The 25,705-nt window shown below is 43.0% G+C and overlaps 1 protein-coding gene and 1 long non-coding RNA gene across 4 annotated transcripts in view; both read left to right on the forward strand.

Moving 5' to 3' along the window:
• The window catches only part of LOC144988226 (uncharacterized), a 237,683-nt gene that overhangs the window by 43,303 nt on the left and 168,675 nt on the right, over window positions 1-25,705 (forward strand). The window lies entirely within an intron of this gene.
• LOC144987036 (uncharacterized) lies at window positions 906-24,452 on the forward strand. Of its 3 annotated transcripts, XR_013650895.1 has the most exons (4): window positions 1,546-1,678; window positions 10,274-10,388; window positions 11,209-12,765; window positions 19,027-19,875. XR_013650895.1 is itself a non-coding variant. In XM_078935892.1 (2 exons), exons 1-2 carry the CDS (start codon window positions 1,531-1,533, stop codon window positions 22,363-22,365), a joined length of 2,217 nt encoding a protein of 738 aa, XP_078792018.1. In that variant the 5' UTR covers window positions 906-1,530; the 3' UTR covers window positions 22,366-24,452. The 3 variants fall into 3 exon arrangements, 1 of the variants encoding a protein (XP_078792018.1); XR_013650893.1 differs by lacking the exon at window positions 10,274-10,388 and having other exon boundaries at window positions 1,539-1,678; XM_078935892.1 differs by lacking the exons at window positions 10,274-10,388; window positions 11,209-12,765; window positions 19,027-19,875 and adding an exon at window positions 20,297-24,452 and having other exon boundaries at window positions 906-1,678.

The following is a 25,705-nucleotide window of genomic DNA, read 5'->3' on the forward strand; positions in this document are numbered from 1 at the left end:
GGCAAACATGGCATCTGCAGCACACATTTCTGCATTTCTCAACATTTTTGAAGCTCATCCAGAGAATGCCAAAAGTGTGCAAAGCAGTAATCAAAACAAAAGGTGGGGACTATGAAGAACCTACAATATGACATATTCTCAGTTGTTTCACACTTTTTTGTTATGTATAGAATTCCACATGTGTTCATTCATAGTTTTGATGCCTTCAGTGTGAATCTACAATTTTCATAGTCATGAAAATAAAGAAAACTCTTTGAATGAGAAGGTGTGTCCAAACTTTTGGTCTGTACTGTAAATAAAAACGTTAAGTTTTTTTTTGTCTTAAACTGAAAAAATCTGTGAATTTATTTAAATCATTAACAGTTTTTTATTGAAAAAATCTTTGAAGAAGACACAGAAACAAGAAACAGCATTAAAATCTTTGCAGATTGTCGGTGAAAAATGTTTCCATTCCAAAGATCTTTAATTTTTTTTGCCTTTTCTTTTATTATGTTACATCTCAGTTATATACTTCATAAATTTGTTAGTCTAATTAAATTAAGTAAATTTCTCTATGTTTTTTTACTATAATAAGAATTTCATAATTATTGATTGTCTTTGTATGACGGAGTTTTAGGGCCACCAAAAAAAATAAATAACTAAAATTACGAGATTTTATCTTGAAATTTTAGGAATTAAATATATATAAATTTACGAGAAAAAAGTTGTAGATTAACAAGGAGAAAACACTGAAGTTGTTCGTTTATCGGAGCCTAGCTTGAAGATGAAATATGTGAATCTTTTGTGAAGCTTTTTTTTCCGGATTATAGGTTTATAACAAAGAGATTCTGAACCTTTTGATGACTCAAAATTAGATTACTGTCTGTGGAACCGGCTTTCCAGGGTTTGGTGTCGGTAAAGCGGAGTTTCATATATTAAATAAGGAGCTCAGAGACACGTTTGGGTGTAGAGGACCACTGCAGCCTTTATTTTCCTTTTCATTCACATAACCTGAAGTTATGCAGTTCGCATTAAATTTCCATGATACTTTTTTTTTCTATTTTGACTTTATCTTTTTTTCTTTTATTTCCTGAATTAAAGCGGTTTAAAATATTGGAAGTTTTTTTTAAACCATATTGAGGTTAAGTTAAGCAGTTTACACGTTTCTTTTTAAATAAAGTTTCTGCACGTGACCCGGAAGTAAACACCACGAGGCGCTAGCAGCTTTAGCTTGTTAGCAGGCAAGAAGCCATAGCTTGTTAGCAGGCTAGCAGCGTTAGCTTGTTAGCAGGCTAACAGCGTTAGCTTGTGTTGAGAGGACTGTGGTGTTTTGTTGGGACGTTTGTGAGGTTTTTGGATAGAAAGGACGATACGTGGTTCGTGTGGGAACTCTCAGCATTTTCCAAAGTGTCGTAAATGAGTGAAGAAGTGTTGAACGGAAAGACAACGTGGATTGCTGTGATTGTGAGACTAGCAGATGATCGATCGGAGCTGCAGTGAAGAGGACGGCGGTGTTTGTGGGAGTTGGAGCTGAAGATCGGAGCAGGAACCATGTCTTCAGAACCTCAGGAAGGTTCTGTCAGAGAACAACTTTCTGCTGCTGAAGGAACCATCGTCCAGAACGAGGAGGAGCTCTGTCGTCAGCGCAGACTGCTGGATAGCAGCAGCTGGAACCCGCAGCTTCAACTTCACCGCATAGGTATGTGACCTTCATCAAAGAAACAGAGAAGCCCTTTGAGCTTCATGCTTTCCTTCTGTTTGGTGACCGTCTGTCACTTAGTGGCGGTTCTACATTAACATACTGTCCGGGCGGGTGTATATACTATGTGGGTGCTGAAAACCAGTGCTAGCTCGGTGTGTGTGCGTGTGTGCGTACGTGTACGTGTGTACTGAAACTGCTGTTTCTTTTCTATCTATCCATCTATCCATCCATCCATCCATCCATCCATCCATGTTTCAAAAGACACTAATAACAAAATGAGTAAAGTATAAATATTTCCGTATATTAGAAGTAAATATTTATGGTTTCTGGATTTCCACGTCTAACTGCTGAAATCTGCGGTGGCGCTCCGACTATGGTGTCCACCTGCTGCTATGATGACCGTGTTTTGCGCTCTCTGTGTAGAATACACTGAAGGGGAGTAGGGGAAAACAACTCTCAGCTGCAGGACGTGAACAGGTAGAGAGGCAAAGCAGGTAGAGGTGGGGGAGGGGCTTTTACTCACCCTTAACCCCTACGATTGCAGAGGGTGATGCGGCTCCCTGTGTTTTCTTTTCTGAACATGATTACCATGCAGAACTCTTCTAAATAATAAACCTGATCTCTCAACATTCTCCGTGTATTCCATGCACTGTATGTGAGATGTACACTGACACCACTCCATGTAGCGATCAAACAATGACTAACTGGTATCCAAGTGACGGACGCTGCAGGCGGACGCAGCAAGGAGGGCTGTGACGATAACCTCATCATGACCTTATCACCGCGGTGATGACCGCATCACCGCACTTTTTTCTTTCGTTTTTTTTTTTTTTTTTTTGAAAGTTCAGCATATGGTACGTGATAGGAACTATAATAAACACATTAAACACATTCATCTTTGCTGAGCCAGTTTAGCTCGTGCTGGTTTGCGGCGCCTTCCGTCCGTGAAACCCGGGTTCGACTCCGGGCTGCTCCCTGTTCCCTTCTCTACCTCTGCCGGTTCCAAGCCCGGTTTGAGAAGGTTGCGTCAGGAAGGGCATCCGGCGTAAAACATTGCCAAATTTACCATGCGACTCGTTCGCTGTGGCGACCCCTGATGGGAGAAGCCGAAAGTGGAAGCATCTTTGCTGATAATTTCCTTTTTCTGCTAGTCTTGTGTTCAGACTTTCCTTCTTTCCTTCAGACTAATCTCTCCTTCTCTCTCACCGTGCCTGTCACTCTGTGTTGTCGGCGTGCGCTCTGCGCTGCACGTGAGACGCGGCTCCCTTTACAGACACACAGGCGCGCGCTTTGAGAGGCACACATCCTCATTCTAAAACCGAAGTTTCTGTCTTGTGAGGGAATACGAAAAATTCATTAAACACTCCGGTTGTCCGGAGTGGTCTTCTGCCAGGAACTTGACGGGCCGGGCCGAGAGTTTGCGCTCAGTGTTTTTAAACTCTCGTCTGCAGTGACGTATGTATCAGAGAATGTCCGATTAGCCAATCTACATGTCAAACAAGTCCCGTACTTCTCAGTGAGGATTTTGATTGGGTGGTGGATTTTTAAGAAGTACTTTTTATTTATTTATTTATTTATTATCTTTTCTGGCCCACGATCTACACTCATGTCCTTGAAGATTGACCGGTCGATCGCGATAGACGTAATGACCACCCCTGATACACGTTTTCGCAAAATGTACTTTATTGAAAAAGGTGAAAAATAGATTACCCGTTACATATTTTAGTGGCCCGAGCGGACAAGTGTAAAGTAAAGTCTTGTGGTCCGTACTGCTCGAGAGAGCTGGACCGGGCCAGTGGACAAATGGCTATGTCGAGCCCTGCTTAATCCTGTCTGATAAAAGCTAGGAACCGGATAATGATAAATCATGTAAAAAATGGTTACGGTAGAACACGGTGGGATTATATAAGTTCGCTTCCTTCCACTCCCTTTAAATCAATATTTATTACTATGTCTAATTATCCTAAGTTTAATTAGTTATTGTATGAATCTATAACTGATGATTGTATTGTTTTTTGTGTATTATTTCTATTTGATTGCTTGAAATAAAGCATTTCAAATTAAATCAAATTGTATTTTTTCTTTTTCGTTGCACCTGTCTCTCATCTATGGACGTTTTACTTGTCATTTTTTATGCAGCATCTTTGGCTCATTTTCTCATTTTGATTCGCTGGTGCGGAAACGCCGATCCTCGTGTCGTCTCCACCGCATGCTCAGCTGTCTGGTTTTGCTCCACCCTTCCTCCATTGGTGCCAGCTGGAGTGTGAACGGCCACCCCGCTCTGTGTTCCCCAGAGAGTCCAGCCCTAACCTTCAGGGAACTAACATCAGAATCCCTTGTGAATGTGTCAGCTTTGTTCACAGCCTCGTCTTTTCATCTAACAGATGTTTTATAGTTCTCTCTCTCTGGTTGGTTTGGGGGTTTATGGCTGGTTTGTGGGGGCTTTGTGGTGGGCTATTTCCAGGGCACCTTTTTTTTTTTACGTTTTCGAGTGGCCACTCGGACGTTTTCATGTTTGACGAAATTACAGTGGTAGACAAAATTGTTGGTACCCCTCAGTTAAAGAAAGTCCTCAATGCTCACTGAAATGACTTGAAACGTTCAAAAGTAACAATAAATTAAAATGTATTGAAAATGTAATCTTCAAAATCAGCCATTACTTTTGCATTGTTGATTAACAGAATTATATAAAAAAAAAAACTAATGAAATAGGGCTGGACAAAAATGATGGGACCATAATTTCATATTTTGTTGCACAACCTTTTTGAGCCAATCACTGCAATGAAATGGTTTCTGTCTTTGTCAATGAGCCTTCTGCACCTGTCCACAGGTATTTTGGCCCACTCCTCATGAGCATACTGCTTCAGTTATCCTAGGGGGGTGTCTTCTCCAAATGGCATGTTTCACATGCGAGTTAGTTCTGAGTCTTTTATGGAGGTACCATTAAGGCTGTGACGATAACCGCATCACCGCGCACTTTTTTATTTTTTAGGTTTTGCATATGGGGCGTGATTGGAACTATAATAAACAGATTAAAAACATTCATTTTTGCTGATAATTTAGTTTTTCTGCTAGTCCTGTGTTCAGACATTCCTTCTTTCTTTCAGACTGTTGTCTGCTTCTCTCTCCCACCACACCTGTCGCTGTCTCTCGTCGGCACGCGCTCTCACTGCCTCTGTTGCACGTGACTCCCTTTACTCACACACACACACACACCCACACACAGGCGCACGCTTTCAGAAACACACATCCTCATTCTAAACCAGAAGTTTCCGTCTCGCGAGGAAATACGACAACTTTACTGCGTTCTAATTATTCATTTCCATTGTATTCATTTCCATTACAAGCTGCGTGTGTTCTTGAGTGCGCGACACGGACGCCGGAGGATTTTGTGTTGATTTTGTGTCGCCTGGTGTCACTGCTGTTCGGAAAGGCGTTGGAGGCCTACACGGCAATTGACGAGCAGCAAGCCCACATCTACAAAGACCTGAAACACGCACTCATGGAGAAATGTGACATCTTGCCAGAGACTTATCGCCAGCAGTTCCGGTCCGTTGTGGTGCCATCTGGGGAGAATCCAACTCAGACGTACCACCGACTGAAGGGCCTCTACCGTCGCTGGTTCCGCCCAGAGAAACACACGAAGGACCAGATCGGGGTGATTGGGAGCAGCTTCTGCGTGTGCTTCTAGCTGACATGAGGACGTGGGTAAAGGAGCACGAACCAGAGGATGGGCTCACTGCTGCCCGGCTTGCGCTGCAGTACGTTAATGCTCGATGAGGGGCATCTACAAGGCTGTCGGGTGGGGATCAGCGTTATCCCATTCAAACTGCTCCATCAAGACCTGCAAGGAGAGACTTCAATCAGCCAACGCAAGGTACTAGGGACGATACCATCGTCCATCGTGATGGGTGACTGGCATCACGATGGGGAGACACCATCGTGATGCCACGCCCCCGCCGCGCTGCGAGTCGACACCTTAAGACGCGGTTACATGTGCGAAATATCTTGATAAGGATTTTTGGTCGGGACATGACTGGAAACACAAATCCACGTGATTGTTTGAACGGTTTCTAAGGACTGAGCGGCCTTTCTGCTTCGAAGCTTACACACTGCGTCAGTTTAGACTGGATCATCGTGGATGAGTCATTATTTGGGAAATAAAATAAATAAAGTAATAAAGTAAAATAATGAATAATATTTATATAATAACAAAAAATACCCCCCCCCCCTCCCCCGACGATATCATCGTCCAACCCGATGGTTGACTGCAAACATTGTCAACTGCCAATTAAGGGGACATCTCCCAACCCTATAAGGTACCAACCCAGCAACTGACCAGGGAGCAGTTGGTAAGGACCTTGTGTGTTACTATTGCCAGCAGATTGGTCACAAAGCCTCTGTATGGCCAATTCGCAAGACTAAATTCACAGGTGCTTGCTATGCACCCAGACTGTCGCAGGATCAGGGCCTGTTCACACGGACAAAGACAAATCTGTGACTGTGAATGGACAGCAGGTTACTGTTATGCTGGACACTGGCAGTTTTCTTTCTTTGGTCAAACGGAGTTTAATCCCTTTTGGTGGACTTGATTATGGCAGGCAAACAAATGTTGTGTGTACATGGTGACAAACATTTTTACACAAAAGCGGATGTAACTGTGACCATAAATGAACAATCATGCCTTTTGACTGCTGGGGTGGTAGACAACCTGCCTTGTTAATTTGATTTTGGGGTGTGATTTACTTATGTTGGGGGACTTATTAAATGAGGCTACTGAAACAGCTAAAGCTAAGCTGAGCTAGCTGTTAGTGTGTTTACTAGAGCTCGGGCTAAAGCTGCTATGCAAAGTCTGCCACACATGGATGACAGTTTCTTTGATGGGAGCAAAGAAATGCCAAAAAAGTCCAGAAACGGTTTGAAAAACAAATTGAGTTGCCGGATCCTGAGACCCCAACCACCGCAGAAATGTTTGAAATACCAGCTGACATTTTAGCTTTACAAAATGAAGACCAAACTTTAAAACCTTTGTTCGCCAAAGTGACAACGGAAAGTGACAAATGTTTGGGAAATGTGCCGTTTATTGTTGTTGATGATGTTCTGTGTGCAGCTAAAGGTGAACACCTACGGTTAGTTTTTCCAACCAACTGCAGGCCACTCATCATGCACTTAGCACACACACTCGCATGGGCGGGTCACCTGGGTCATCACAAAACATATCTTTGTGTTAGTTCACGTTTTTTCTATGTACACTGATATTCAGACGTACTGTGCAACATGTCCTACTTGGCAGAAAACTGCCATCACACATAAGTCAGATAGAGCATTACTGATCATCATTTCCACACCGTTCAGGAGAATAGCCATGGACATTGTTGGACCTTTACCTAAGAACAGCAGTGGTCACGAGTAGGGATGGGTACCGTGCCCGTGTATTGAGGGAGCCCCGGGGCAACATTCTTCAAGACTGAAGTATCGTTAAGATCTGACCTCAACGGTTCTGCTATCGGTACTGGAGAAGTCGCTTTTTTGTGTCCCACAAGATATAAACCTTATCTGCCATATTTAACTCGCCAAGTCAGTCAACACACAGGAATGCTACCAAAGTCATAGGATGGCAGAAAGAGGTAACGGTCCAAAATGCGGCGGCTCTCTGTGTTTTTGTAAAATAACTACCACGTCCTCAGAGTGTCGTGGTGCCTTCAACACCGTCAGGTGGTACCGAGCAGGTAGAAGGAAGAAAGCAGCATAAGCACACGGAGGGGGCGTGTCTGCATCTGTGAACGCCACCCATTTCCGCGTAAAATGAATTAAATTTGCATCAGGGCGCCCCCACCATCCTGTCACCTTGCTGCTACAATGACCATACGATGCGGGAGAGAGGCGGGGCTGCCTTTAAACTGCCTTTAACTTTTATTACACTAATGGTTTAAACTTAATTCACTGAGCATGTATTTTCATCTCAAAATTATATTACATTTGAAGAAAGCACAGCCAAACTATTGTTCTAACAGTTCCTTCTCATCCTCCCTCTTTTCTGTGCATGTGTGATCTGCTGAGCAGGCCTCAGACTTATCTTCACTTTAGCCTTGGAGCTTCTCTCCAGCACTAACCTGTGGGCGTGATTTTCACACGAGGTCCATCGGACGATCTTCTAAATATGCAAATGCAGGGTTTTTATACCAAGCCCATCCCTGAGCTCGTTGGTTCGGACTTTGAATGCACCATGTTCATCTGTCTGTCCCCTTCGTGTTTGTGCGAAGTAAAACCTCCACAAAAGCTAAGTTTTGCCTCTGAGTCATTATTCATTATTTCTGTATGCAAGAAACTGACGGGGTTACGAACTGATACAATACAGTCCTTTCTAGAAAATCCAGTTTCTTCACAGTTGTCATCCATAAAATTAATATAATGTATTGGGTTTACTGGATTTAAAGACAATAAAGACAAAGTAGTCTGCATGAAAGTGAATTTGTTTCCATCATATCACTCATCTTAACTCTGTGTGTTTGACAGACAGAAAAGTCTATTCAATGTTGTGGAAAATGGACAAAAGATCAAAGGAAACATCACTCTCATAAAGAATACAGATAATTAAATAAATATCATGACAGCATTTTTAATCAATACAAGTATGGCCAAATTAACTATCACTATATATAGGCAAAAACCTTTTTCTAACTTTCTAACACCCCTAGTGTAGCTGCTCCCTGTGCTTTCATCTCAGTGGGAAACTGATCCAAATGGCTCTTGGAGAGGTTCAGGTTGCCGACTCTGGTCTAGCACATCAACGTGCATTCCATGTTTTTATTGGAACACTGTCATGTATAAAGTAAAATGTTTTGTGCAAAAACAATGCTGTTGCATAATGAGGAAATAAAACCGTTTATGCTCTTAATTTGTTATTTATTTGTTTATTTTTCATCCTCACAAAGTATCGATAAGAGTACCGTTAAAATGCCGGATCGATAAGCAGTATCAATAAAAGTAGTAGTACCGTTAAAACTTTAACGATACCCATCCCTAGTCACGAGTACATCCTGGTGGTTTGTGATTCTGCTACACGGTTCCTAGAAGCTTTTCCCCTTCACACCATTACAGCTCCTGCAGTCATGAGTGCGTTAATTCATTTTTTCTCCAGGGTAGGAATACCTGATGAAATTCTGACAGACCAGCGAACTAACTTCACCTCCCGGTTGATGAAACTTTTCCAACAGCAGCTTGGCATCACTGCCATCAAGGCGGCTGTATGTGAGAACTGTTGGCACCTCGTGGGTTCATCCATTTTGGGCATCAGCAGCATGACTTTTTGGATCTTCGGTCTCCCTTGACTTGTTTTCTGATAGTCAATTCTCTCCCGTCATAATTCCGCTGAGACTTTCAGGGCTGCGTCACTTCTCACGATTTGCGCAGCTGCGCTGTGTCCTGTGCGTCTGTTCCTCATCCAGTAATTATGAAAAAGAAAATTTCTACATGTTCTGCTGCAGCTACGCATATATCTGCGTTACCTTTTCACCAGTACAGAGTTTGCTCGTTTATTGCAAGAGTTTTGTTCTAAAAATAACCATGATCGCTGAAATCCAAGAAGTCTGATTACAGAAGTTTATGGCAGTAAAACTCCTCACTGCCTACTGTAGGAAAGAAATCTTCCGCTTTTCAGTTCTTTCCGTACATGCGTGTTCGATAGTCGAGAGTGGTAAAGCAAACAAGGATTCAACCGGATTAAAAATACACGAAGTTTATTTCCCTGACAATAGTTCTAGAGCACAGATTAAACATTAATGCAGATATATCTGGATTCTCAAGTAAAGATCTACTAACGCACAAGTTACATGCGAATTACTCGTAGATTTTCCTAAGAACAATGGAAAAGTTTGAAAACAATCTTTTTAAGATGTGTTTGAATCTCCGCCTTCCGGAAAGATCATGGTCGCTGATCCTCCGCCCCTGGTCGTTCTGATTCGTCAGCCGGTATCCCTCGTGCTTCCACCGGCCAATAGCTGAAGGTTGCCAACTCCGGATCCGCTCCGCCTTTCCAGGGGTGGGGGCATTCCACCGGCGCACACAATCCATGATCAAAAGGAGTTCTCATCTGGTCCAAAATAAATCAAACCAGCCAAACAAATACTCCATCACCGGAACGAGATCAGAGGTCAGCTTCATCCTCCACATGAGAACACGAATCTGAACACTTTCCCAAGGATAAGATGTTCAACCCAGATTGTAGAAATGTAGTCCATGACATATTTATTGCGTCTCTGGAAACTCCTAGATTTGCACTAAGAAGTCCTAGTTGCTGCTGCAACTACAAAGCACAAGTGAAAGTCACTGGAAAATAAGTCCTGATGAGTTCAAAATGAGTTCACTTTACACTAAAGACAAAACTGCAATATAATAAAGAATAAGATATTAAAACATACATTTTCTACACTACATACCCTTTTCTCAGACAGACATTAACATTTTCATCCTTTTCTCTTGTTTGAAATCTCAAACTTTCATGAAAATTAAGTCCAGGATCTTAGAATGAAAAAAAGGATCTGATGGATCAAAGATTTCTGTAGATCTGAAGAGCTCTGCATTTCTGTACAGGAGACACGGCACGGACTGAGGAGATTGGGTGACAGGGTCTCCAGCCAATCAGGACACAGAACAGGGTGCTGTTTAAAAACGCAGCATAATCGCTCTAAAAGAACGAGCTAAACCGGTAAAGATGAACTGCGACGTAGAAAGGAAGACTGTCTTCTGTTTTGTTTGACAGATTTTAGAGGGTTTCAGGTTTAGAATGTGCCGGTAAGTTTTTCATGTTTTACAAATCTTTTACTATACTAATGATCAAACTTGTACTTTATTTAACCAGAGGACGCCAGCACAGTCAGATGAGGAGCTCCACCAGTAGCTGCTAGTGAAAAAAGATGTTAAAAAGTTAGATGTTGCATGACAAACTATCACCATTGTTCTCCCGTGTTAGCATGCTAGCTAGCTCAATGCTAGCGGGGTTTCCAGCTCTTTTCATGACTTTTATGGATTAAACAAAGTCGATTTTTTTACCACAGTGTCAGGATCGGTCATGTAAACCTGGGAATAATTGCCCGTGAATTGTCACTAGGATTAATCAAAAAAAAATTTCAAGAAGTATATTCATGTATAATTTAAAAGGTTTCTCAATATATCTTTAGGGATTACAGATTGATTGAACAAATCAACATATTGCTGTAAGAAAGTGACACCTTTCCTAGTTTGGGATCAAGTTCATCCCCATTTCAAATAATAAAAGTAAAATTATGATTCAGAAACACATTATTTATTTGAGGTACCAGAACAAATTTCCCACGTGTGGGATCAATAAAGTTTTTCTGATTCTGAACTGTATTCCCAAACCATTTTATTCTCAACTTTAAAGATTGCAGGTTAACACAGGAAGTTAACTCTCACAATATGCAGTTACTGAGTATCATTTAAGGTGTGTGTGTGTATATATATATTCTCATTTTAACTGTCTTAAATACATTTTTCTTTGTGTGCAGGATGCTGTGGACATTGGACGACTAACTTAAACCAGGCAGAGCAGGAAACTGTTGGAGTTGTTGTTCCCTCTGTGGCTTGTCTTCTCTCCTCTCAGACCTGTTCAACCCTTGTGGGACATCGGAAAACCATGGCCAAGACATTAACATTTATGTACTGATCTATGCATGTCATCTCAGCAGGATGTAACAAAAACTAACAATGTGAACAGATCTCATCTGCCTTACAAAATACTGCCCCCCTTAAGAAAAGAAATGGCTAATAATCACCACTGGTATTTTGTAATGCTACATTTTTCAATGTTTGACCATTAAATGTGTTTTGTACAGAGGACTGATTGATGGTTTTGCAAATATCTTTGAAACACAGAGTCAAGTGTATTAGATTCTGTGAAATTCTGAACCACAATTCCGAGAAATTAAAATAAATGTTTTTAAAACTCCTCAAAAGACTTGAGGTGGAAAAGTCACTGTTTTCGTGCAGGCACTGAGAAATGGGAAGCAGACAGTGTGCCTGGGCATGCTGTCAATGCAATCATGGTCAAAATGGTCAACTATTTTAAATGCTTCTCTTTCAGTTAACAGGAGATGTCTGTGAACCAGCCAGACAGCCTTTGCATCACACCAGGGACGTCTTTAAGGCCTGCATCTGGAAAGAAACAAAGACATCAAAGTTAATTAACCCAAAAAAGAAGAGAAAAATTAAGATTAAAATTGTTTTCTTTACCTCCAAGAAGTTGTAGACATCCACGTCGTAGCTGCCTCATAATTGCTGCCTTTTTTGTTATGGCATGCATAACAACGGTCCTTATAGAAAACAACAGACATTGAATGAATTTTCTTGAATTTTAAAATCACCACCTAATTAAAAAGAAACTAATAATTCTATTGATGTCTAATACTGGAATAATTTTAAGGGGAATAAAGCACGTTTTGCTGGTCTGCTACAATTTACTCTGCTCTGATTCACTCATACCAGAATTCTGCCGGTCTGCATAGTGCAAACGCATACATTTTGTAAATATGGCACAGCAATATTATTGCTCTGTTAATTCCCTCTGTCTGTAAACCCTGAAAAATATTGAGAAACCTTATAGGTTATAACATATTTGAATAACCCTAGTGACAATTCACGGGCAATTATTCCCAGGTTTACATGACTGATACTGACACTGTGGTAAAAACTCGACTTTGTTTAATCCATAAAAGTCATGGAAAGAGCTGGAAACCCTGCTAGCATTGAGCTAGCTAGCATGCTAACACAGGAGAACAATGGTGGTAGTTTGTCATGCAATATCTAACTTTCTAACATCTTTTTTCACTAGCAGCTACTGGTGGAGCTCCTCATCTGGCTGGTGTCCTCTGGTTAAATAAAGTACAAGTTTGATCATTTAATATAGTAAAAGATATGAAAAACATAAAAAACTTACCGGCACATTCTAAACTGGTCTGTTGACGTAAGACTCGGTGTTATTCGGCAGCCAATGAGCTTCTGGATATCAGGGATGTCCCGCCTCCCCTCCCCTTGACTGACATGTCGCTGTTTTTACGTGTCGACAGGTTTTATTTATTTATTTTTTTTTTTCTTTAACTTGTCCTGTCCAACAGCTGGGCAGACAGATGAGAGCTGAGGGCCTCTTGTGTTGGACATATTTTACTTTAACAAGAGGGGTTATTAATCTTCAGACAAACCAAAGGTATGTCTGAATAAACCCCTTTTGTAATTGAGGCCAAACTTTATTAATTTCAATCATGTCTGAAAATCTATGGTGTTGGACCGGACGGAAAAGGAAAGAGGGGAAGAAGAGAGAGGGACGTTAGAGAGAGGGGGGGTAGGGGGTGATAATAGGAGGGGAAGGGGGATAAGACCATGAAGCAGCATAAAGCAACAAGTTTACTGGTTGTTAATCATTATGGTAAGGTTCAAATGTAGTAAAAAAAAAAAAAAAAGTGCGGAGCCTGTCCACACACACACTCAAGTCTTATAAACACACCTGCTAGCTGCAAAAATGTCCACCTGTCGACATGTACACAAAACAGATAGTGTTCACACGCATACTTATGCCTTAAAACCAACTAGTGTGAAATATTTCAGTCATTCAATCATGCAAACTGTTAGTGCAAAGGTGAGCTAACACCAGTCCTCAGGTTGAGTGTTTATGTTCTTCTAAAATGGATGGTGGAACGTGAAAAGAAGGAGGGAGAGTGCCCAGCCATCCCCACCCCAAGACCCCCACCGCAGCGGCAGCCGGAATCCCCCCAACGCCACACGGGAACCGGCAGGGAACAACCGCCGCCCGGGCAACCAAGCCCGCCACCCAGGCCAGGGCCAGCAGGGCCGCCGCAAGGCCCCCAGAGCCAGAGAGCAGGGAGGCACGGAGGGAAAGAGAGCGCCGCCCCAGCCCAACCAAAAGAGCAGCCCCCCCACCGCGCCGGGAGAACCCAACGCAGGGCCCCACCGGAGAAGGACGCCCACAGCCCCAGACGAGCACCCCACCACCACCCAGGAGTTCCGGGCATCCCCCCGCCCCAACCCCAGGTACGAGCCAGGACCCCCCAAGGGAGACCCGCTCCGCACTCCAGGCAGCCATCCGCCCGGCCCACGGCTGGTCCAGGGAGGAGCGAGGCAGGGGCCCCCGCCCAGGAGGGGGGAACCCCGGGGAAAAAAGAGGGCCCACAAGGGGTGTTGTAAATATGGCCCGACCAGGCTCGGCCACAGTTGGAAATTTGGCGGGGCCCAGCACTCAGGAGCAAGGACCAGAACCCACCCCCCAGGGACACAAACACCCCCGGCTCAGATGTAATGTGAACCCCCCCACCGCGCGGAGAGAGCACCGCCGGGCCCAGGAAGCCGGCACCCCGGGGACACGGCCGCTGTTGCAAAGGGGCCCGTACCCCCCACCAGGGAAGAGGCAGGGGACAGATGGTCCTAGGTCCCACCTTCCTTGCAAAATGTGTGTGCGTGTATGTGTGTTTGAGAGGGTGTGTGTGTGAATGTGTGTGTGTTTATGTTGGGATGTATATATTGAGGGGGGAGGGGGGTGTGTACTAAGGGGGGTTGCAGTTAAAATTGGCGGGTAGGGCACTAAGGGGACATCTCCTGATTACTCACAGTGACGTCCCCTCACCCTCCCCACCAAGGGGCCCTAAATGTCTAAGGTGCAGTTAAAATTGGCGGGTAGGGTGCTAGGAGGACATCCGCTGCTTGCTGGCAGTGGCAAGGCAAGGCAAGGCAAGTTTATTTGTATAGCACAATTCGTACACAAAGTAATTCAAGGTGCTTCACAAAACAGAAAAATGCATTAAAATCACAATACATCATAGAAATAATCAACATAAAATTTACTTTAAAAGAAAAGAAAGAAAAAAAAAGATTTAAAAGAAAGGAAGGAAAGAAAAGTGCAGATAGGACCTTTCAGTCATATACACGGCTAAACAGAAATGTTTTAAGTCTAGATTTGAACATGAACACAGAAGAGGCCTGTCTTACGCCTTCAGGGAGGCTGTTCCAGATTTTAGCTGCAGAATATTGAAACGCTGATTCCCCTTGTTTAGTTCTGACTCTGGGTATCAACAGGAGGCCGGCCCCTGAGGTCCTCAGAGTACGAGATGGTTCATATGGCACTAACATGTCAGAGATGTACTTTGGTGCGTGGCCATGGAGAGACTTGTACACAAGCAGAGCTGCTTTGAAGTCTATTCTTTGAGGTACAGGGAGCCAGTGCAAAGACCTGGCTAATGGACTAATGTGATCATACTTCCTGGTTTTGGTCAGGACTCGAGCAGCAGCATTCTGGATGTACTGAAGCTGTTTTACAGCTCGTTTGGAGAGGCCGGTGAGCAGGCCGTTACAGTAGTCTAACCTACTGGAGACAAATGCATGGATAAGTATCTCCAGGTCTCGCTTTGAGATTATGTTTTTGATTTTGGCAATGTTTTTCAGGTGGTAAAATGCCGCTGATGTTACTGACTTGATATGGCTGTTAAAGTTCAGGTCAGAGTCCATGATTACCCCTAGATTTCTGACTTGATTTGAGGGTTTAAGAGACAGAGAATGAAGGTAAATGCTGACAATTTCTCTTTGTTTCTGTGGGCCAAAAACAATAACTTCGGTCTTGTCTGAGTTTAGCTGGAGAAAGTTGTTCTGTATCCACGCGCTGATCTGTTGGAGGCAGTGGTTGAGTGAATCCACTGGCCCATATTCACCTGTTGTCAGTGACACATAGATCTGAGTATCATCTGCATAGTTGTGATAAGAAATGTTATTACTGCGTATTAACTGCCCTAGTGGCAGCATGTAGAGGTTGAACAGAAGGGGTCCCAGGATCGATCCCTGGGGCACACCACAATTCAAGCCCATGTAGTCTGAGACACAACTCCCAATTTCAACAAAATATTTCCTGTCTTCCAGATAAGACTTGAGCCAACTTAGGGCAGATCCAGAGATGCCAACCCAGTCTTGGAGTCTGTGCAAAAGGATCCCATGATCAACAGTATCAAAGGCAGCGCTCAGGTCTAGCAGGATTAAGACAGAGACTTTTCCATCATCAGTGTTCAGGCGGATGTCATTGGTTACCTTGATAAGAGCAGTTTCTGTGCTATGATGGGGTCTAAAACCTGACTGGAAAACATCAAACGAATTGTTTAATAAGAGAAAGTCAGTGAGCTGTTGGTAGACAACTTTTTCAAGGACTTTTCCTAAAAATGGCAGATTAGAGATAGGTCTGTAATTATTCAGTACAGTGGGATCAAGACCGCTCTTTTTCAGGAAGGGTTTAATGACTGCAGTTTTTAAGGCCTCTGGAAATATTCCAGATTGAAGAGACATGTTAACTATTTGAGTAATTGATGGCAACACACTGTTCAAGACAGACTTTAGAAATCTAGTGGGTAACACATCAAGGCAGCATGTAGACGAGCTCAGACGGGTGATGGTCTCTTGGACAATTTGGTCAGTGACAGGTACAAAGTGAGTCAGCTTAGAGTGAGTAGGTGGCCGTTGGATAGTTATGTGTTGTGGAGTTGATGGCTTTTTTAATGCCCTGAACCTTGTCATTGAAAAATACAGCAAACTCATTACATTTGGGTGTACAAACCAGTTCTATTGGTAGCTGGGTTGGAGGGCTAGTTAATCTGTTAACTGTTGTGAACAGGATACGAGAGTTGCTGCTGCAACTTCCAATTATTTCAGAGAAGTACCTTTCCCTTGTTCTGCATAAGATCTGGTTGTAAGCGTACAACTCCGCCTTATATATTCCATAATGAACCTGGAGTTTTGACTTGCGCCACTTTCGCTCGGCTCTGCGGCACTGTTGTTTCTGTGCCCTGACTAGATCATCATTCCTCCAGGGAGCTTTCTGTCTATGTTTTCTCAATTTAACTTTCATAGGGGCAATGGCATCCAGAACATTCAAGATGCTAGAAGTAACAGAATTCAGCGTTTCATCAACATTGGCACCAGAGACATTTTCAGGGTTTATCATTTCTACAAACTGTGCCCTAGTGCTCTCATTTATTTGTCTCCCCTGGACAACTGCAGGGCCAGGCGGTGGTTTGGGAGCAACAGACAGGTCAAAGAATACACAGAAATGATCAGAGAGGGCGACATCAACCACACTGACATTGTAAATAATAACCCCCCTTGTGATGAGCAGGTCCAGAGTGTGCCCTCTGCTGTGGGTGGGGCAACTCACATGCTGAATTAGACCAAAGGTTTCAAGGACAGCATTGAGCTCTTTTGCATTTCTGTCATTGACATTATCAACATGAACATTAAAATCACCTGTAATGACTAGACCATCAAAGTCTGTGCACACAACTGAGAGCATTTCAGTGAAATCATCAATAAAACTTTGGCTGTGCTGAGGAGGTTTGTACATAACTATGCAGAGTAAGGGAGGAGTTTGTTTTAGCTCAATCTTAAAGGACACATACTCAAATGATGAAAACACACCAAATTATAGTCTGCGGGTTGCAATATTATCTCTAAACAGTGCAGAAACGCCTCCACCCTTTTTATTTTCTCGTATTTCCGATTCATGTTTGTAGTTGGGGGGAGTTGATTCGACTAGAACTATGTTTCCTGTGTTTTTGTCAAGCCATGTTTCAGTTAATAACATAAAATCAAGATTAAAAGAAGAGATAAGATCATTGATTAAAAATGATTTGTTGCATAAAGATCTGACATTGAGTGCAGCAAGTTTGAGCTTAGTTTCCTTGGGACTGGTCAAAACCTTCTTGCAAGGGATGTGAACTAGATTTCTTTGATTGGACAATCTAACTGCCCTTTTTTGCATTCTACGTGGTGCAACTACAGGTATAGCACCAGAAGGAAGCTGTTCATCACAGGGCCCCAGTCTGACATAACCTTTCCTAGGACACTGGGGGCCCGTTTCATCCTAGCTCCAGGGAATAGCACCTCTAGAGGCGCGCAGGAGAGGTCGAGTTGAGGGTAGTTTGGGTGATGGACCGGGAGGAGTGGGAGCTGGACGGGATTTGGGTGAACGACGGAGGGGGCGTGTTGGAGGGGGTTTGGATGAAGGCCTTGTTGGAGGGACTTTGGGTGAAGGATAAGGAGGGGGCGCTGGAGGGGTAGGAGAGCTCCTGTGTGGTGTGAGGCTCACAGGTGTTAGGGGAGCCATCTTAATTCCTGACTTAATGAGGCTATCAAAATGGCTAGGTAGGGCCATGGGTGAAAGTGGGGGGGACGAAAAGGAAAGTGATTCTTCACTGGGAGTAGATGTAGCAGGGGGCGCCCACAGCTGGTCAGATGGTGGAATTTCTGGGGCCAAATCTGGTGGTTGTTGTTGTGGTTCTGCAGCTGGGTCCTTAGCTGGCGGTAGTTGTTGTGGTGCTGGTGCAGGTGAGTCCTTAGATGGAGATGGTTGCTGTAATGCTGGTGGAGCTGAGTCTTTAGATGGAGGTGGTTGTGGTGCTGGTGCTGCCGGATCCAAGTCTTTGACCGGTGGTGGTGGAGGTAGTTGTTGTTGCCGTTGTGCTGTGGTTCCTGGGACACTGGCTCGGTCCTTCCTTACTGCTTTTTCAGGGCCTTGGCCTCTATGCCCCAGAGCGTGGAGGAGGTTCTTCACTAACTCTCTTGCTCCACCTCTGTTCAGGTGTGGGCCTCTTCCCATGAATAGGTCCTTTCGCTTCCAGAATGTATTGAAGTTCTTAATGTAATGCAATCCTCTGGAAGCACACTCTCTGGAGAGCCAATTGTTCAGCTGAAACAGACTGCTGAACTTGAGTGACACCCCATCGATGTTAGGAAGAGGTCCACTGATGAATGCTTCAACCTCTACTTTGTCAATCTCTTCAAATAACTTCATGAAGTCCTTTTTCAAACGTTCGGACTGTTCTTTTCTGATATCGACAGCACCTACATGGATGATTATTCGTTTAACTCCTTGGTACAAGACTTTAGATAAGAGTCCTGTAATCACTGGAACAGTAGAACTTGGGCAACATAAAGTTTGCATTCTTCTGTGGCCAGTGATGTCCAAGCACCCCCCCTACCAAGGGCCCTACATGTCTAAGGTGCAAATAAAACCGAAAGAGGGGGGGCCCACTCCATACGGCAACCATAGGAGGGGGGCCACTGCCTAGTAAACCCCCCCCCCCCCCAAGGCTCATCGCAGGCTAAGCCCCCCACCCCCTCACCCTATTATGAGGTTATATGAGGATATGAGGAAGGGGGTAAGTTGGGGACAGCTGATAGACTGTCCCCCGGTGGTCAAACAGCTGTCCCCCCCCCCCCAGCAAGGGGGCCATGCCCACCCAGCCCAGGGGCCACACCCCCGGAGGCGCCGAGCGTGTCGACAGGTTTTAGAATCAAAACCGCAAAAAATAAAAGCGCAACTCAAAAAGATAATTTCAAAATAAAACTGCAACTCAAAAACAGGATTTCAGAATGACGAGAAAACAAATTGGCAGCTGAGAAATAGGATTGTGCTTTGGGGAATGGCTTTTGGTTGCAAATTGTGGGTTTTGGTTCTCGACTTTAGCCGCTAATTTGACACCACAGCCCACGGGGCCCCCAAAGCCAGAGAGCAGGGAGGCATGGGGGGGAGACAGAGAGTGCAGCTCCAGCTCAACCAGGAGAGCAGCCCCCCGCCACGCAGCGAGGGCCCAACGCAGGGCCCCGCCCCAGAAGAGTGCCCACAGCCCCAGACGAGCACGTCATCATCACCCCAAGAGTTCTGGTCATCCTACCGCCCGAACACCAGGTACGAGCCAGGGCCCCCCAAGGGAGACCCGCCCCGTGCTCCATGCAACCACCCACCTGGCCCACGGTTGGTCCATGAAGGAGCAAGGCGAGGGGTCAGCCGCCCCCGCTCAGGAGGAAGACATCCAGGAGTAGAAGGGGTCCACACGAGGGGTGTTGTAAACATGTTGTAAACATGGCCCGACCAAGCTCGTCCACATTTACTCACAGTGATGTCCCATCACCCTCCCCACCAAGGGCCCTAAATGTCTACAGTGCAGTTAAAATTGGCAGGTAGGACCTAAAGGACATCTGCTACTTGCTGTCAGTGATGTCCAAGCACCCCCCCTTACTAAGGGCCCTACATGTCTACGGTGCACATAAAACTGAGAGAAGGGGGGGGCAATTCCATACGGCAACCACGGGAGGGGGACCACTGCCAAGTAGATCCTCCCCCCAAGGTGCAACGCAGGCTGAACACACACTCCCCCCCCCCATCACCCTAATAAGGGATTATATAAAGACGAGTGTAAGCTGGGGACAGCTGGTAGACCCCCCCCCCCCTCCTCCAGACAGCCCCCCCACAGGACAGGTCCAACAAAGCCCCCGCCCAGACCCCGCAGACCTGGTGGATGTCACCCAGAGCAACCGCGGGCCCCCAAGAGGGTTGCCCCGTCCCAGAGCCAGGGAAGGAGTGATCCCAGCCCCAGGTGCAGATGGGCAGCCCATCCAGCGCCCCTGGAAAGAACAGTTTTTCATATTTTATATTTAAAGATTTAAACTCTAAGGTTCCTGACTGAGCATATTTCGACTTTTATTGGTGTTTGTAAATACACAAACTCGTTTAAAAGTATAAAAGGGCCTTCTCTTGTGTTTGTATTCCTACAGTTCTCCCCCATCATTGGATGACTGAAGAGGAAGATCTCTGCAACCAGCAGAGAAACTTAAGAATGCAACAGAAGGTACCAGAACCTTCTCAAAGTGAAGAGCAACAGAAGGAACCAGATCCTTCACTGATTAAAGAGGTACAGGAGGAACCAGAACCTCCACAGATTAAAGAGGAACTAGGGAATGTCTTCATCAGTCAGGATGAAGATCAGCTTGATCTGAAGCAGGAGACTTATACCTTGATGGAGTTTCCTACTTATGAGGAAGATGAGAAAAGTGAAGCAGATATAAAAAATCAGCAGAAGAACTTCAGAGTGGATCATGAGGAACCAGATCCTCCACAAACTGAAGAGGAACAAGGAGAGCAACAACTTCAACAGATTAAAGAGGAACCAGAACCATCACAGATTAAAGAGGAACCAGGGGAACTCTGCATCAGTCAGGATGAAGATCAGATTTATCTGAAGCAGGAGACTGATACCTTGATGGAGATTCCTACTTTTGAGGAAGATGAGAACGTTGAAGTAGATCTAAACAATCCGCAGAGCTTTAATGTAACTGATAGTCAGGATGAAGAAGGAAACCGACATGAAGAATCAACATCAACTACTGATGAAGAGACAGAATCAACATCAACTACAGATGAAAAGACAGACCCACAGAACAGAGATCAGAGGAAGAGGAGGGACAGAGGTCATGTCCAAACTGGGTCTGATGAAATATATTGTGCATGTAAAAAATGTGGTAAAAATTTTAGTTGCTGGTCTCAGTTGAAATTTCACATGAAAACTCATACAGGAAAGAAAACATTTTCTTGTAAAAACTGTGAAAAAAGTTTTAGTTATAAATCTAATCTCAAAAAACACAGGACAACTCATACAGGTGAAAAGCCCTTTACGTGTAAAGAATGTGATTCAAGTTTTAGTCAAATGTCTAGTCTGAAAACACACATGAGAATGCACACAGGAAAAAAACGTTTTACTTGTAAAGAATGTAAAAAAAGTTTTAGTCGTATATCTCATCTCAAAATACACATGAGAACTCATACAGGAGAAAAGCCTTTTTCTTGTAAAGAATGTAAAAAAAGTTTTAGTCAAATATCTAGTCTCAACTCACACATGAGAACTCACACAGGAGAAAAGCCTTTTACTTGTAAAGAATGTGATACAAGTTTTAGTCGTATATCTAGTCTCAAATCACACATGAGAACTCACACAGGAGAAAAGCCTTTTTCTTGTGAAGAATGTGATACAAGTTTTAGTGATTCATCTAATCTCAAAATACACATGAGAACTCACACAGGAGAAAAGCCTTTTTCTTGTAAAGAATGTAAAAGAAGTTTTAGTCAAATATCTAGTCTTAAAGCACACATGAGAATTCACACAGGAGAAAAGCCTTTTTCTTGTCAAGAATGTAAAAAATATTTTGGTAATACATCTCATCTCAAAGTACACATGAGAACTCACACAGGAGAAAAACCTTTTACTTGTAAAGAATGTAAAAGAAGTTTTAGTCAAATATCTAGTCTTAAAGCACACATGAGAATTCACACAGGAGAAAAGCCTTTTTCTTGTCAAGAATGTAAAAAATATTTTGGTAATACATCTCATCTCAAAGTACACATGAGAACTCACACAGGAGAAAAACCTTTTACTTGTAAAGAATGTGATAAAAGTTTTAGTGAAAAATCAAAACTCAAAAGACACATGAGAACTCACACAGGAGAAAAGCCTTTTACTTGTAAAGAATGTGATACAAGTTTTAGTCGTATATCTAGTCTCAAATCACACATGAGAACTCACACAGGAGAAAAGCCTTTTTCTTGTAAAGAATGTGATAAAGGTTTTAGTCACAGATTTAGTCTCAAAACACACATGAGAACTCACACAGGAGAGAAGCCTTTTACTTGTAAAGAATGTAAAATAAGTTTTAATCAAATATCTAATCTCAAATCACACATGAGAACTCACACAGGAGAAAAGCCTTTCCCATGCAATAAATGTGATGCCAGTTTTAGTCGAATACCTCTTCTAAAAACACACATGAAAACTCATACAGGTGAGAGATAGTTTTTATGACTGATAAATGGCTCAGTCATAAATGTAATTTAGTAAAATACATTAGAAAACACACAGGTGAGAAGCTTTTCTTTTGCAACGAAAAGAAAATATAAAGGATTTAGAGAAAAATCTCAACTTCAAAAACAGAAAAACTTAGAGCAGAAAACTTGTACAGTATATGGGAAAATATTGTGTAAATGCCATTTGGTCGTTTTTTTTTTTTGGTTTTTAAAAGAAAGAACTTTATCCTTTTTATACTAAAAAGGAAAACTGTTGGAATATTTCAAGCCTTAGTTTAATTTAGTGAATTTGTTGTATAGGTTTAAATAAAACAACGTTCTTTGTCTAGAAAAAAAGGACATTCTAACAAATGTTTACGTCAAAAACATTTAGTGATCATGTTTAACCCTTGTGCTATCCTAGGCATGTTAACGTTGGGAGTTGGGTCATCTAGACCCACTAGACAGTGCTCTGAACCTTTTTTCTTCAATGATTTGTGAACCTCACTGGTGTCCATGGATTACATGAAATCTTTCCACCTTTATCCACCTTTGTCATGGTAGGGAGAACACGTCAATGTAAGGATGGGGTCATATAAGATAGCACAAGGGTTACAAAGTGTGTTGTGTCCTTCCTGCCAGCGACTGCTTTGGTATTGGAGGGGTAAATTATCTCAGTCAGACTGGTGGACTGATTGTACTCGGCACCATCCCACATTGCCAAAATTGCCTAAATCTTTTTCAGTGACTATGATGTTACTGTTTGATCAACCAGTAAAGTTCCCTGAGCTGAATCCAATAAATAAAATCTATGATCTGTTACGAAGAGGAAGATGAAACACCAGGTCTAATGATAAAGATGACTTGAAGTCAGCTGTTAAATCAGCCTGAGCTTTCATTACATGTGCACCCCCCCAATCTGGTGGCCTCAATGACACAGAGCATTGATGTAGTAATTCAGTTCAAAGGAGGCATTAACTACATTTTGTCCTGCCATTGCTTTTTATTATTTTAGACAAAACCTATTTAGTTGACCATTGTTATAGTTTCTACTAAGACAATGTTTATGTTGTCAAAGTGTGTACATTATTATGAGAAATGTTTTGTAAACATCTTTATGATTTCATTTGTCATAATTTCATTATTGTTTTAGACTAAAAGAAGGGACTTCAGTTTTTAATTTGTCAAGGCATGTGAGCTAGTGACCATTGAGTGAAAACAGATTTTCTTTTAAATCCACTAACTAATGGAATCACCATGAATCAGCAAATTCTGCAGCTCAGAAAAGCGGCTTCAATATGCAATGTTTTAAAACATAAAGTGTTGCAGAACATTTAGGATGGAAAAACTGTGGAGAACATTTTCATGTGAATCCTCTTCTAAGCTGTTTGTTCCCTTTTGGGGTCATGAAGGCAGGGGACATCCTGCATCCAGTCTGTCACAGGGCCCATGCACTCTCACATTCACATCTAGGGACAATTTAGACCAACCAATCGATCTATGAAGCATGTTTGGGATGGAAGCTGGAGTCCCCAGAGGAAACCCACACATGCAAAGGGAGAACATGCAAACTCTACTGTTTTCAGATCCTCCAATCAGGACTTTAACCGAGGGGGCCTCTTGCTTTGAGGCAAGAGCGCTAACCACTGCACCACCGTGCAACGTGACAACAATTATGTTTATGTTTGTTTTGTTATGTCACTGCCGTACGTAACCAGAATGTTGATTTTAATTTAAACTTTCATACATCCAGTAAAAATACATACCTATAGTAACTGTACAAACATATTCTATTAAAAAGCAAGAATCATGGTTCAATCTGTGAGCCGTTGAGCTAGATTCATGAATTGAATCGGATCGCCACCTAAGGAACGATCCACAGTCTTAGTAGAACCACATCCCTACCATTTAGTGAGGAAAAGATTTTCCTAAAAACACATGAAGGAAGAGGCGGATAAAGAACCAGAATCATGTTTGTGTCTGGTGTTCTTGTGATTCATGTTTTCTAGTAAACATTAGAACTGTTCCTCTGTTCTTTTTGGTTCTCTGTGTTCTGTTCCAATCTTACTGTGAAGAATAAAGTGGACGTGAACATCAGTCAGAAGTGTGGAGTCTTTCCCACAGTGTGGGTTTCTGCTTTTTAGTGATTTTCTGCTGGTTCCAAAGCGGGACTCTGTTCCCCACCCTTACATTGATGTGTTCTCCCTACCATGACAATGGTGGATAAAGGTGGAAAGATTTCATGTAATCCATGGACACCAGTGAAGATCACAAATCATTGAAGAAAAAAGGTGCAGCGCACTGTCTAGTGGGTCTAGGTGACCCAACTCCCAATGTTAAAGGACCTAGGATAGCACAAGGGTTAATATCTGTTAAATATATCACCTTTATCTAAAAATCAGAATCACACTTTAGAACAACTGTTTGTCCTGTTTTTATTGGACTAATGTTCACCATCTGCTGAGCAGAAATATCTAATGTTACTTTTTTTCACAAGTTTGTTCATAAAACCCAATTTGTGTGCAGTAAAGACAGCCGTTATAGACCCTTATATATCTTATAACAGGTTTAATAGTATAAAATATAACCAGTATGTTTGTGACTGAAAGACAGAATGATGAGAGAAACACCTCTGCTGTTTGGACACTTTGACCAGCAGAGGGCAGCAGAACTTTCAGCAACTCTGGATCTGATCCCACAAAAACAATCCATGGATGATCAGATTTCACAATTGGAGTCCTGAAGATTTGAAGGATCAAAGACAAAGATGTTCTGAAGAGAAGATGTGAGAAGAAAGTCCAGAATGAATCCACTCAGACTTCTCCTCATGTCTCTGAAGCTTGTGTCTTCATGTCTTCACCTCAGAGTTTCTTCTGGATTCCATGTGGATCAATAATATTGATCATGTTCTGTTGTCATTTTCCATCAGAACTTCAGGCTTTTCTCTGCTTATGATCTCTGAGCTGAACTTCTTGGAGGAATTCCTGAATCTGGGATTTGGAGCAAACAGTCAGAACAAAGGAGGTTTCCATTTCTTCTAAGCTCTGCCAGAAGAAAAGAGCTTCAGCTTGAAGCTGAAGCAGCATTTGCTCAGAGAATCTGTCCTCCAGACCAACAAGTCCCACCACAGCCTTGAAGACGTTTCCAGAAGCAGCAGCAGACTGTGTTCCCATGACGATGCTGAAGTCAGCTGCTGCTCTGCAGGAGAAAGTCTGCAGCTCCTCAGTCAGGAAGCTCTTTCAAGCTCGTGCATCAAGAATTAGCTCATGTTTATTGATTGACTTTCTTTGGAAGTTTGGCTTCTCTGATGAACCACCAGAGGGCGACAGAGAACTGTTGATATTATTAAC

The sequence above is a fragment of the Oryzias latipes genome, chromosome 2 (genome assembly GCF_053564925.1).
Source record: "Oryzias latipes strain Hd-rR chromosome 2, Olatipes_Hd-rR_3.1".
Classification (NCBI taxonomy): domain Eukaryota; kingdom Metazoa; phylum Chordata; class Actinopteri; order Beloniformes; family Adrianichthyidae; genus Oryzias; species Oryzias latipes.

Bases quoted from the DNA above. Each gene is read 5' to 3' on its own strand.
- LOC144987036 (XM_078935892.1), top strand. From the start codon at position 1,531: ATGTCTTCAGAACCTCAGGAAGGTTCTGTCAGAGAACAACTTTCTGCT. The intron at 1,679-20,296 runs GTATGTGACCTT...GTATTCCTACAG, and splicing joins GCTTCAACTTCACCGCATAG to TTCTCCCCCATCATTGGATG.